The sequence below is a fragment of the Brachyhypopomus gauderio genome, chromosome 11, assembly GCF_052324685.1.
Source record: "Brachyhypopomus gauderio isolate BG-103 chromosome 11, BGAUD_0.2, whole genome shotgun sequence".
Classification (NCBI taxonomy): Eukaryota; Metazoa; Chordata; class Actinopteri; order Gymnotiformes; family Hypopomidae; genus Brachyhypopomus; species Brachyhypopomus gauderio.
The window spans coordinates 4,730,256-4,743,397 of record NC_135221.1 but is presented as its reverse complement, the minus strand read 5'-3'; the positions used below and the strand labels follow the sequence as shown (position 1 = coordinate 4,743,397).

The window sequence follows — 13,142 nt, the reverse complement described above, 5'->3', positions numbered from 1 at the left end:
TTACTCACTGAGTAGCTTTACCAGGCGAAATAGGCTGTCATCTAAAGTTATATAAACAGAATAAATAATAAACAAAAAACGACACCTAGCATAACAAATAACGAGTTTAATGCTATGTGACTGTTCACGCAGAGTAATTTCTACAAATAAAATATAGGCAATAAAATTAAATTTATGCAAAATCTTTATACTTCACACTTTAGCTTTCCAAAATCTATCTATCTATCTATCTATCTATCTATCTATCTATCTATCTATCTATCTATCTATCTATCTATCTATCTATCTATCTATCTATCGTGATATTTTAGTCTTATGTTTGTTTTTTCAAACATTTTTAAAGCAGGCCTATAGGATGTTTTTAAACGAGCGTTCTGGCAGAATTCCGAATTTGGGCTTTCTTGGATCCGCCTGGGAAGGGGGCGGTTTGTAAAGCATTACAGGGCGTAGGACGCAAGAATAAAAGACAGAAAGAAAGATGGCAGTAATTGCAATATCTTTGGAAATTTCTTTTTTGACTTTGCCAGAAAACCGCGCTATTCAGCGAGTTTCACAGGGTTGCCGCTGACTCGCTGACTCGCTGCAGGACACATAAAATCTGATCAAGTTCAGAGACGCGTTGAGTGCTTCAAGCGGCGCTTTGTAACGCCAGAGCTTTTCACATTCTCTCTCCCCCTCACTCCGGCTCCGAAAGAGCGCACGATCTGTGGTTAAGAGATCTGAAACAAGAACAAACTTTCAGATCAGTCTCATTCTGCTACAGCCCTCTGCTTATCCGCACACACAAGACAGTCTTCAAGAAAAAAAAGACATTGTAACCTAATTATGATTTAAGGTGAGTCTTTAAGTTCTGATTTTAAGAGTTTTTCAATTGGCCATGTTTGTAAAGTGTAGTTAATACGTATGTATTTATTGATTTTGGAAGAGAACGGCAGGGGTGGACGATAATCTTAGAAACACAACTAGACTCGGCTACAAGTAGCTATATAACAGTACTGAAAGATTTTTGCCGGACAAGAAATAGACCGTAAAAATATCGGTGTACAAGTGTGAAAAACCCCCTAAATTTCTCATCGTATTTAACAGGATAATTTTTAAGGTAAGTAGGTCTTGTGTGTGTCCATACATTTATTCTAAAAACACATCGTCCAGAGAGAGTACCATAAACACATAATACAGACACTCTCCTGCTCGGTGTCATACAGCTCCCGAAGACCCCTCCTCTCTTCTTCTCTCGCTCCCACTTCTCCTGTCTCCCTCCTTTCCCTCTCTCTTTCTCTTTCCCTCATCTCTCTCTCTCTCTCTCTCTCTCTCACACACACACACACACACACACACACACACACACACACACACACGCGCACACGGAATACAGATTTATGACGACCGTTTTGAACTTTTACAAGTGACAGCCAGTAACTTATATATATATATATATATATATATATATTATACGCACAAACAGCAAACACACGCACACACTGCGATTAAGGACAAACAGTCTAAAAGACAAAGGCCTGTTGATTTTTCCAAGTAATTCGGTGGTCTAATTTGGAGTATATGTAAAATGTTCAAGTTGAGACTATTCATGTATTATAAAATGAAGCAGACTACAGTAACATTCTCTAGAAATTACAATCTCTAGTATTTCTAGGTTATTTATTATTATGAATTATTGTTGTTGTTTGTTTTAATGAATTGATAAAATAATTGTAACTCTTTTGTAGAGTAATACACATGTAGATTAAAATAATCAAACATGAGATATATTGTGTGTGTTTGGTATGAGCATGCGCATGAGACATTGCTCATTAGGAAACGCTTTTATCTGTTACTGTATTACCTTAATTCTTCAATTATCCAAAACTATTATAAACCACTTTTCTTGGCATTAATTCATGTGTTGTTATAAAGTGTTGTTATTTGATTAAATTATCAAGCTGGACTACCAGTTGAAACATTTTAGCTTGTGTTTTAATGGGCCTGATCTATTGCCTATAAGCTCTGGGCAATAATATTAAAAGTAGTCACCGTACTTAAACATGAAGGAAAGAAGGTTTAGAAATGTTTACATTCGTGTTTCTTGCTCCTTCAGTTAGTCTTTCATCTTGCTTTAGGACCAGTAGCTTGTGGCAGGTAGCTTAGGCGTTCAATGCAATAAAACTTTCTCCTCAGCAGTTAACCCAATAGTTACTGAACACAAATTCAGTGTTCCAGGAACTCGAGCGACCCAAAGCCATGTAAGGTAATGCAGTATCTCTCTCGTATTTAAGACGAATTTTATTCCATTTTCAATTTTATATTCTGCTTTGATGGATGTGTTGCCATTTTGCAATAAGGCGTTTGTACCTCCTTGCAATAAAAAAAAAGATCTTTATCTTTCAGTTCATTATTTAATTTATAAATGCACAGCACAGACAACATACAGATGAAAGCTGTTTTAAAATGCTTATCCAGTGGGTCAAAGCATCTTGTCGTGTGTACTAAAGCAACCACAATAATCAACTTTATTAGCAAATTTGTCAGTAGAACAGAGATTTTAAAGTTGAGGGGACAGGAAGAAGCTCAGGTATTTGATAATCTGATAGCTAAAGTACACATCTGTCCTTAGGGAGAATAACTCAAAGTGCGTGATTTCTGAAGCATCAAAAGTTTCATACATGCCATTAGGCCACAATACGTTAGCAGTGAGTGGAAGCATAATTTAAACCCTGTTTTAATGTGTAATGTGATAACTCAAAATCTTGATTAATAACCTTTGTAAAGTTCCTAATGAGCTCTGTCTCTCCTCTTTATCTTTCTCCATCTCTCCCTGTCTGTCTCTCCCCTCTACCTCTCCCCCTCTCTCTCTCTCCATCTCTCCCTGTCTGTCTCTTGCATACATGCAAACAGACGTATAACAGAAATGTATTACCGCTGTGACTATATTAAACATAGTGTACACACACATATAGTTTATATACACTGTACAAAGTCCAGTGCTGATATGTCATCACCATTTGTGGTAATTCAACAGTAGTGTTAATACATCTGGACTTTGGCAACTTTATAAAAAGAAAAGTTTTGCCTTCTCTGCAAAATCAGTCTAACACGAATATTGCAGATACACATTTATCTTGTGCATAAACGTATGTGTCTCTCTTACATCCTTCTTTTCTGCTTTTTTTCTGTAGTTACAAAGCACTGAAGAATGAATGGCCTACATAGCTGTGAGTTTAGCATCAGCGTGGTTGCTGACCAGGCTACCTTGAGTTGGGTTTTTGGAAAGGAAATAATTTGTGGCAGTTGGTCTGCACAACTTCTGTTCTGCAGTGTGTTAAAATGTGAAATGTAATGTGCAGGTATGTGTTCCGCCTGCTGGACCCATCTGAGATTGCTGACCTCAGATATGATAGCCAAGAAACTGACGTTAAAGTTCAACGTCATTATTATGCCCACTCCTCCCCTTGTCTGGAGGAAAAAACTGTACAATTAATAGTCGAGGCTTGAGGCCACACAGTATAGATAATCTATGGTTAATCTGTGATATAATCTGTGGGGTGGAATGTTATAAGATGATTTTTTCAAGAAAATAAATTACCGAAACAATGTTCTTGTCACATTATTCTTTTATTTTTTGTGCATCTCTGTTACTAAAATATATTTTGGTTATTGTTGCTTATTTGACTATTGATTAAATGTGTGTGCATCAAATAATAACTTCTACTAAAACACAATAGAAAGGACAGTTTAATTGTGGTTTTGTAAACACTAATGTCCAGATGGGGTCATCTTTAATGAACTTATAGCTGTAACGTAAATCTTGTTATGTTGCTATAAGAGGACAGATTTAACCATTTTTTTTAGCTATATAGCGTGTGATTTATTTCCTTCCGGTCAAAGGGTGAAGGGCTACACACCGGATCGTGTGGGTTAGTAACGAAACATGATTTTATGACGGCGAAGTGTGCGTAAAACGTAAACGTAGTTTCCGCTGTATTTTCTGTCTGTGTTCACGTGCTTTTCCGCTTCCTTCCAGCCTAAAGTGATTAATTCAAAAAGATGAAAAATATTAATTACTTCACTTTTACTAGAATCTAAAGGGCATGGCTTGAAAGCTAGACATAAACATTGCGTAGGATTAATAGAATTAGATAGACAGTAATAGTAATATTTTTATGCAAATTATATTTACACAAATGTACAAGAAGAGAGGGCAGAATGGTGAATGATAGCAGTATTGGAGGGACTTACAAATACAACAATTCAACCTACGAGGTCACCAAAATTATTTTTGTTTCAGTTCCACAGCGCATGTACGCGGTTGAAGGCTGAAACCCTTCATCACATTCAGGCTTGTGTTGTGCAGGACTAAGATTAAATTAAGACAAACAGTGTACACACACTATATGGTTCATGTCCTAATCTGCACTGTGTGCATAGGTTTAGACCAACAACAAGAAAAACACTAATGTAATTCTAATGTGCTCACGTTTAAATATGTTCTCATTATTACATCTTCATAAAATTTGACAATCGACTGCTGTGATAGGTTATTTTAGAAATCACTTCTGTTATATTTTTTGGGGTTACATTAGTCTAAGTTTGCTGCAAAACCGAATTAAAGGTGAAAATTGACAAATAGACGTTTACATTCTGTAGATTATCGTTATCACACTCTCTTCCTTAAATATATAAATATTTAATTAAACATAATTCGGATTATATTTTTCTCACGTGTCACGATGGGGTGTACATATATGAATGCCAAAGTTGTATGACGTCAGAATTGCATTGCATTTGAAATATAGCCAAAGATCAAGTTCAAACCGACTCCGTGAGCGCAACGCTCCCCTAACGCTGAGAAACACTTGGAAGTAACGAGAAAGCGCGACGTCTTTGTCCCTCGTGTTGCAGATGTGCCAAACGTAGTCTGGCTTGTCCACTATGTTCGGCGAATATTTGTAATTTATTACCTATATCGCAGCCAAAAGCACATAGGCCTGTGTGTGTGAGTATGTGTGAATACTGAGGTTTAAATGTACAACCCCGTGAGAAAATATTTGAGTAACCTTGTTTAAATGTGGAAAGTGCGTATGCTTTGTCCAGTCTGATTTCGTTGTCTTTCTACATTGTCGCGTGTCTTGCTAGACACTATTAGACTGTTTGTTTTTAGCAAATTACCAACACAAACTCTTACTACGTCATTTTACTACAGTCCACGTTGGACGTTAACATCTAGAGCTTCCATCCCAGGATATTTTAAAGTTGTAAACCGACACCCAGGAGTCAAAGAGCCAACAGTATTTGGCAGCGCAAAAGCGGCACCTATCAAAGCATTTTTACTGCGATATTTGAAAACGGAGTCGTGTGGTGAACGCCTGCGTGTTCCTTTTAAAACAAACCCCGTCGCTGTCAATCATCGGGCATTGCAACCAATCCCAAAGCGCCTTTTTTTTTTAAACCAGGTTTGCCTGCTGTGCTTTTATATTGCAGCCTGGCCTGGTTCGGAGCATTTTACTACCACGGTTATTGCCACAAATCAAGAGGGCAAAGTGAACGGCATGGGACTCGCACCAACTTTAACGAACTTGGGTCCGATTCCTGCCTTCGCGAGGTTCACGGCCAGGAACCGCACGTGCAGATGATACACGGCACTGAAATGGGGAAGACGGGTTGTAGGTAAATCTTAAGCTTTAAAGGTTGGTTGATTTCGCAGACCCACAGCCAAACTTACTACAAAACATGACAAGCCTGTCGAGGTTTAGTGCCTGTCCTCTTTCTTGTGTTAACCCTGGGGAGAGCAATAGTGAACCCAGTGTGATGTTGCCACCTCAGGCAGGGGAGCACACGGGGCACCCCACTGGCAGTTCCTTAAAACTCTGCCCCTCGCACAATTTGCGAGACTACCCCGAGACGAGGGCCACTGCATATGCTGACCATTCAGTCCCCCATTTTGCAGACACTGGATTTACTAGCCACTGCTTCCAAGCCAGTCCTAGGGGCATTATCATTGGGACAAATCTGTCAGGAGCAGGCATGCCACCAGTAACTGACCAGCTGGCGCCGAGACCCAACCATCATGGCGCTCTTGGAAGGTACCGTGACCTCCACAACTATAGAGATAACAGAAGCCACGCGTTCTTCGCCACGTATCAGGAGCAGGCCCACGCGTCCACCGAGGCGACCAGAGACCTCAGCGGCCAAGTGATGTTGGGTCTTCCCGGAGATATTCTTTCAAGAACGCATCCTTACGCGCAAACCCACAGCGGCCCGCGGGCCAACAGCCAGCAGCTGGTCACCCAGTTTTTGGGTCTGTATAAACCGCTGAACATGGCCATGCAGCGAACAGGGGGAGACGCATTCCTCAGGTGTTCGAGGCAGAGTGCAGCGCACGAGCTGGTGTGTAAGTGGAGTGACGGCCAGGAAGGTGCTGGCAAGCCACCGTGTGCCAGGACTTTCGGGACCATGTATGAACTCGTCACCCATGTGACGATTGAACATGTCGGGGGACCGGAGCACTCTGAGTACGTGTGTCGATGGGAGAATTGTCCCAGGGAGAGGAAGCCTTTCAAAGCCAAATACAAGCTGGTCAACCATGTCAGAGTCCACACAGGGGAAAAGCCCTTTCCCTGTCCCTTTCATGGATGTGAGAAAGTTTTTGCAAGATCCGAAAACCTCAAGATTCACAAGAGAACACACACAGGTTGGTGAAATAATAACAATAATAATATTAACAGGCCTACTAATTTCGAATAATTTTCGGCTATATTTTGCTGTAGCATTGTAGTCACTCCGCTTTCTGTACATTTCTTGACTAACCGGCAAAAATAATTAACCCCCCCCCCCAAACGCAACAAAACAAAACAAAGAGAGAGAGAGAGAGAGAAAGTGAGAGAGAGAGAGAGAGAGAAGGAGGGTAAACAAACGGACAAAACCTGTCCTTATAGCGCGTGCCGCGTACTTCATAAGAACGTGGACATTGTACAGATTTCCCATAAATATTTGTTCTCCAGGAAATATTTTAACCGACGATATATTTATAAATGACAATTTATGTAATTAATTTTGACGTAGGAAACGTAACACTGTTTACGAAAAAAAAAACTAATATAAAAATAACATTACTCAGCATATTTCATTTCGCTGAGGTATGTCTTCCTTTACTATAAAATTACGTTAGTTTTTTAAATAGAAGTTTACATTTATTTGTTAATAATATTAAATAATGTTATTTAACAGGTGATATAAATGAGCTCGTTTCAGGTCTGAACGCTGGCTATAGTAAAGTAGTTGACGTAGTGAAAAGAAGGCAGTTCTCATGGGCAGGTTGTTTGGGTGCCTCTCATTCATGCAGTGAAATAAATAAATAAAGCCCGGGACACCGGAGAGCTGTGACGTAGCGTTTACGTTGTGCACAGCTGAAGTCCCGGTAGGAACGTCTCCGTGCTCGCGCGCGCGCTACGTGCTTCGCGCTTGGCAAGTGAACGGACAACTGACGTCATATTATTCCTTCAAATAATGACGTTTGCTCAATAAATAATACAACAGTGTACATATTTGTTTTTACTGTGATCTTTGTAAATAGTTTGTAGCCTATAGCCTACGAATATGATGATGACTCAATGACATTGCCCACGTATCCTATAACCGGAGGAGTGTCACTAGAGACTCCGTGGGCTAGTATTTCCCCTGTGGTGATTAACTGTTCTACAGAGGACTACGCTGAGTCACCTTGGCGGACTCTGCATTAAAAAGAAAAGTCTTACTGTTTATAACCATGACGGGTTCAGGAAATTGTTTTAATTTTTTAATTTATTTATTTTGTCTGAAATAGTTTTCACCGTTAGGCCTGTAGGCGACCGTGCGCATTACTCCAAATAATTTATCCAATAACTAAAATTATTTACATGATGTCACCAATATTTTCTATAGTCTAGTTTAGCGGTCTGTAATCGGAGAGCTTATCTACAGTCTCATTCAGAACGTCACCGTCTTGTCGGTAATCGAGAATTTTAAAAGTCGTCGGTAGATGGGTGAAATCTTTTTCTTGAAGTGGAGATATCTCTAATTACCACTCCAGTCTTTGGTCCAGGTTTCCTAAGCAACAAAGTAGCGGAACTAATTGTACACATGAAGTTTGAGGTTCCTAAATGGTCCAAAATGAAATCAAATTAAAAGTATGTCATTAGATTTCGTTTTATTACCTTTTATAGTTATAGACCGTGCAAAGTTATGAGACAAATGTATATATATTATATTAACACTGTCTGACGTGAGTGTTATAACTCTAAAAAATAAAAAAGGAACCTGTTCACTTGGGTTTAGACTTGCCGAATGCAGATTTTGTGACAGGTTGGAATAATATTAATATATTTAAATTTAAAAAATATATACAGGCTATATTGCCCGTGACGCTGCTGACCCCTCCCTCTTTTGCCCGTATAGGTGAGAAGCCTTTTAAATGTGAATTTGAGGGCTGCAATCGGAGGTTTGCGAATAGCAGTGACCGGAAGAAGCATTCTCACGTGCACTCCAGCGACAAGCCCTACACGTGTAAGGTCAGAGGCTGTGAGAAATGTTACACACACCCCAGCTCCCTCCGCAAACACATGAAACTGCACTGCAGGGCTTACATTGCCAAAGTCAGCGAGGACGGTGAGCACCTTGCGGAGCCGAGGTCTCCCGAGGTGACCGAGCATCACGACGCATCGCCCCCCGCCACACTGACGCGGGCACCGCCGCCCGCCCCCTCGCGAGAGTCCCTGTCCCCCGAGACTCTCGGCGAGTCAACACTGAGGTCACGTTTCCATCACACGTTTGACAACAGTTTGGACTATACGCCGCACAGGCCTCAGTCCCTCCTGGACCCATTGTTGATACACCGGGGCAATTATAGACCCGATACCGCCCAGTTTGCATGTAGCCAAGCGAGCCCCACTTTCGCCCCTAGCCACAGGACCTTTTCAACGAACCCACCTTTCCAAAAGGGTCTCGTAAATGGCTGGTACACGTGTCATGGTGGCGTGGAGACCTTCTCGTCCAAACAGTGTAATAATGATTTATGATATGTTCCGCTGAAGACATGAGAGGGGTTAACGTGGCGATGTGATTTAGGCTTGGATTCAACATGTATTAAAGCCTGTGGGCTGCTTACATTGGCTGGTGAGACGGGCCGCTAGGAATTTGTCAGCTGTTTAAATAGCATAGTGCAATTTGTTACTGTGAGATTTTGTCCATTGTACATGACGTTATTCGTGTAATGGTGTTTGAACTGTGCTGGTGATATTCTTTAACCCAATCTAGAGTGTGTGTGCTTCACCCATCACTGGACTTGAAATGTTGTTAGTAGCTTATACGCACTCTGTCTCTTTTTATTCATAATATATAGTCTAAATATTTTATGAGACGAATTCAGAGGTACATAAATGCCAATACGATTTCAAATTTATGTTATTATATGTACAAGAGAATTTTAAGACAATTATGACAACAATATTTGGGAGTCGTGAGGCCATTTTAAACGAGGATCTTATGTAATGCAACGAGAATCTGCGGCTTAAATAGACCATCTCACTTTCTATGTGTTGAAAACTCTTTTTTACTCTTGTAGGCCTGTCCAGTTGATTGGAAATACAGTGTTTTATGTGCATGTTAGTTCACACCGTGCGCCAGAATGCAACAGCTTAGAGAGAAAACAATATTATTTGCTTAACTGCCGTTTAACCCTCGACGGACGAAACTTTCTTCTTGATTGGAGAACCCATGGTTCAAAATGCTTTCTCTTTTGTATACATCTACACGATTTCATACTTTTTGCCAAACTTTTATGATATAAAAGTTTGATATAAAAGTGATATATTTATATTTAATGTATAAATATATATAATAGTCGGGTAACATTTTAACATTTACAACCCACACCCAGTCACTCATAATGTTTAATTAAATGTTTAATTAAAATTCTACTGTATATACTGTATCATTAATTATGCATTCAAGATTTCATTAAAGTGTCTTTATTCTCTTTGATCAGGCCGGGTGTGATTAAACTCAATCCATTCTTAAAGAAAACGTTCTGTAGAGTCGGAATGAACATTTTGTGTCATGTGATTGTTTCTGCGTTACGAGTATTGATTGCAAAGGTTTCTTGGAAATGAATTAGCGTCACACGAGCTCCAGGTAATTAGGAAAGTGGTGGGCAGGGCACCCGGGTGCTTTTGATCAGAAGTCCAGCTTATTCACCGTTCTGTCTAAAACTTGACACATTTTGAGTTGATCCCAAATTAATTATTGTAGACTAAATCAAATATGCTAATAGACAAACGGCAATGCGGCAGTCTCCCGAACGCCTCGTTTTACATTAGTCGCGCTGCGTTGGGCTTCATCATTATGAACTTCATTTCTCCGATATTGGCTATCACATTGAACGCTAAGGGTACTGTAGAAAAGCCCAGTTCGTAGATAACATACACAGAGACGGCTGGTGCTGCCCGATTCATTGCTTCATGTCCACCTGGTGTACATTGGATCAGCGACCCTAGACTCATAAGGACCATGCTGTGTCTCTGAAGAGTGCATTTGCACTAAAGCACAGACTTCTGTGGACCTCTTGGCGCACGCTTAACGGTCCGCTGACAGATGTCCTGTTTTAGGTTATATAAAAAGTAGCAAAAATGCAAATACGTACTCATTTGGTGATTAATAAATGAATCACCTTGACTTTTGTAATCCTATACATTATCGTAGATCAATCGAAGGTGGTGAGGGATATTTTTCCACGCTGAACTCATTAAGCAATTAACCAAAACTTTCATGGTTTTACCGGCATGATAACCGATTCGTCTAGGGAAAGAGAAGCCACGTGCCTTTGATCTACTGTAAAGTTTCGGTCGAATAGTGTCGTCAGTTTTCCCTGAAAATAATGAATGATGTTAAAACGTCTGACATATGCCTCCATAACGCATGCATTGGTTCTGGAAGTTTCCTTGGATGGCTGGCGGAGGGATACGGAGGCCGGAAGGTTGTTTGGTCAGCTTTTGTCAACTTGCTGACATCTTTTTTGGAGTTAGACCGTTATTGTGTGGAAATTTGTGGGGAGATACATGTGTATTCGTTCATTCATTTTGGTGTGCGAAGGTTCAGTCTTTTCTGCTTGATTTAAAATGCCAAGGCTAAAGTCTTTCAACATTACGATCATTTAATTTCTATGAGATGATTGCAGCTCATTCATAGTTTACAAGTCCTGTTACTATTGTCAAGGGTAGTGACTCATTGTTGCTTTACTGTGACCACAGAATTTAGCACACTGACAATAATAATGAGTACAATGCTGTTTATTACTATTTGAAATGAGTCACAAGGCATGAACGTGTCTATTATCCATTTTCTTTGTAAAGAAAATAGGTTTGGCCTTTGATCACGCATGGCTCCCATCAAAATATGGACTGACCTGATTTTGCTCATGCATTTAATTATGTCTTGAGGCCTACACATGATAGATTCATAAATTCCCCTTTTGTGGATATTAAACTTTCCTCATATAATAAACATGAAGACATTCTAAGACAGAATTTGTGAACTGTGGAGTGCATTTAAGAAAGTTGTTCAAGTAAGACAAACTTTGGAATGAGGCCTGTGTTGAAATTACTATTAATTACGAATATTAAATATGTCTTTATTTTACATTTGAGTCTTCAGATAATTATTCTGAGTGTGGAAATTAGCCTACCAATGCCGGTGACAGATTTTTACCTCAGCTAAGGAAAACCTCAGTGTTTGCAGTGTTAAGGAGCATTACCTGTATAATTAGACATGCTTCAGACATGGCTTGCTCACTGGGGGCTAGGACTCGGCACTTGTAAAGCTGCTTTGTGACAACAACTGTTGTAAAAAGCGCTATATAAATAAAATTTGATTGATTGATTGATTGACATGTTTCAGATAGTAGTAACTTACCTTTTTGTAGGAAAGTCATTCCTACATTGTTCCATGTAATTGTTGTACATTTTAACCAGAAGTGCATCATTTAAACCTTTGACCAAGCACTTCATTTGTTCGCTATGCATTTGTGACAGCTCTCTCATTGCCATGACTTTACTCAGTGCAAATAGCAGTTTTTATTCAATGCAAAAACCATACATTGTTCTATATAGTTATATTCAAGCCATCATAAATCCGATTGCTCAGTGCTCCCAGAACTGGGATGTACGATGGCTGCTGTAAGTGTCTGTGCTGGAAAGAACCGATCATGTTTTTGCTTTGTTAATCAAGCACTGTTGATCTCCACGAGCCTCCAGCCCCTGGAGTTTCTCTGGGTTCCCCTCACAAAACGCACTGATCGATGATGCCAGCACATCACACTTGGCCCGATGTGTCTGCCCATAAACATCAGATCAGGAAAATAAACGAAAAGCCATTAAAAGGTTTAAACCCTCTGTTTCAAGCTCCATCTGCCTGTCAGAAATAACAGGTGCCTCGCTGGAAAAGGTTGCTCTCTCTGAGGTTTTGTGCCCCAACACCAGACATGCTGTTAGCTGGACAGACAGCACCTCATACATTGCGGCCATCACCTGTTGGGGACTTTTTTCCTTCCGGTGTGCAGGAGCTCATGTTAGCATGCTAGTGAATGCTGTAGGCAATTAACAGCGATGCGGTCCGACTCCGAGCTGGCCAGAAGGACCGTCTGCTAACCGCTGTGAGTCTCACTCTGCTTGCTGAATAGAACTGAATTTCCCCACGAGTGCTTCAGATAAATATAAACAGATGATCTTTGGAATTTTAGAAACTACAGTAATCACTAGTTCTAGATTTGGTTGTATATTTTGTAGGCCTATAGGCTCCTGGGATTTTTGGTCATTTAGGTGAAGATAAACACAAAAATATCCAGTATGGGGACCTTCTCTGTTTTTTTTTTTTTATCCTGCAGTCTTATTATTCAATGCTGATTTCTTATTCACATTAGTGTGTTTTTTGACCTCAGCCATGGTGCATCTAATCACTGAGGTTTTTGATGGACATTGACACTGCTGCATACATGATTGCTTTTAGATAAGCGTGTTCACTTGAGAGCACTCTGCACTTGATTGGCTCTGCAGCTTCCGTGGTGATGCGTACATTGAACCAAGATCCACCCCCCCCCCCTTGCCACCCCACCCTTTAAA

At 40.2% G+C, this 13,142-nt stretch overlaps 1 protein-coding gene and 1 long non-coding RNA gene across 4 annotated transcripts in view; both read left to right on the top strand.

The window, feature by feature from the left end:
- Positions 1 to 4,027, top strand: part of LOC143526654 (uncharacterized) — a 59,938-nt gene extending 55,911 nt beyond the window's left edge. For both annotated transcript variants that reach the window (XR_013133915.1, XR_013133914.1), the window contains one exon: positions 3,174 to 4,027. This is a non-coding gene — a long non-coding RNA (uncharacterized LOC143526654). The remainder of the gene's footprint in view (positions 1 to 3,173) is intronic.
- Positions 4,028 to 4,810: 783 nt separating this feature from the next.
- zic6 (zic family member 6) lies at positions 4,811 to 12,848 on the top strand. Of its 2 annotated transcripts, XM_077021186.1 has the most exons (3): positions 4,811 to 4,990; positions 5,476 to 6,685; positions 8,428 to 12,848. In XM_077021186.1, the coding sequence occupies exons 2-3, from the start codon at positions 5,725 to 5,727 to the stop codon at positions 9,045 to 9,047; spliced, it is 1,581 nt and encodes a 526-aa protein (XP_076877301.1). In that variant the 5' UTR covers positions 4,811 to 4,990; positions 5,476 to 5,724; the 3' UTR covers positions 9,048 to 12,848. The 2 variants fall into 2 exon arrangements, with proteins under 2 accessions (XP_076877301.1, XP_076877302.1); XM_077021187.1 differs by lacking the exon at positions 4,811 to 4,990 and having other exon boundaries at positions 5,942 to 6,685.
- Positions 12,849 to 13,142: the final 294 nt, after the last annotated feature.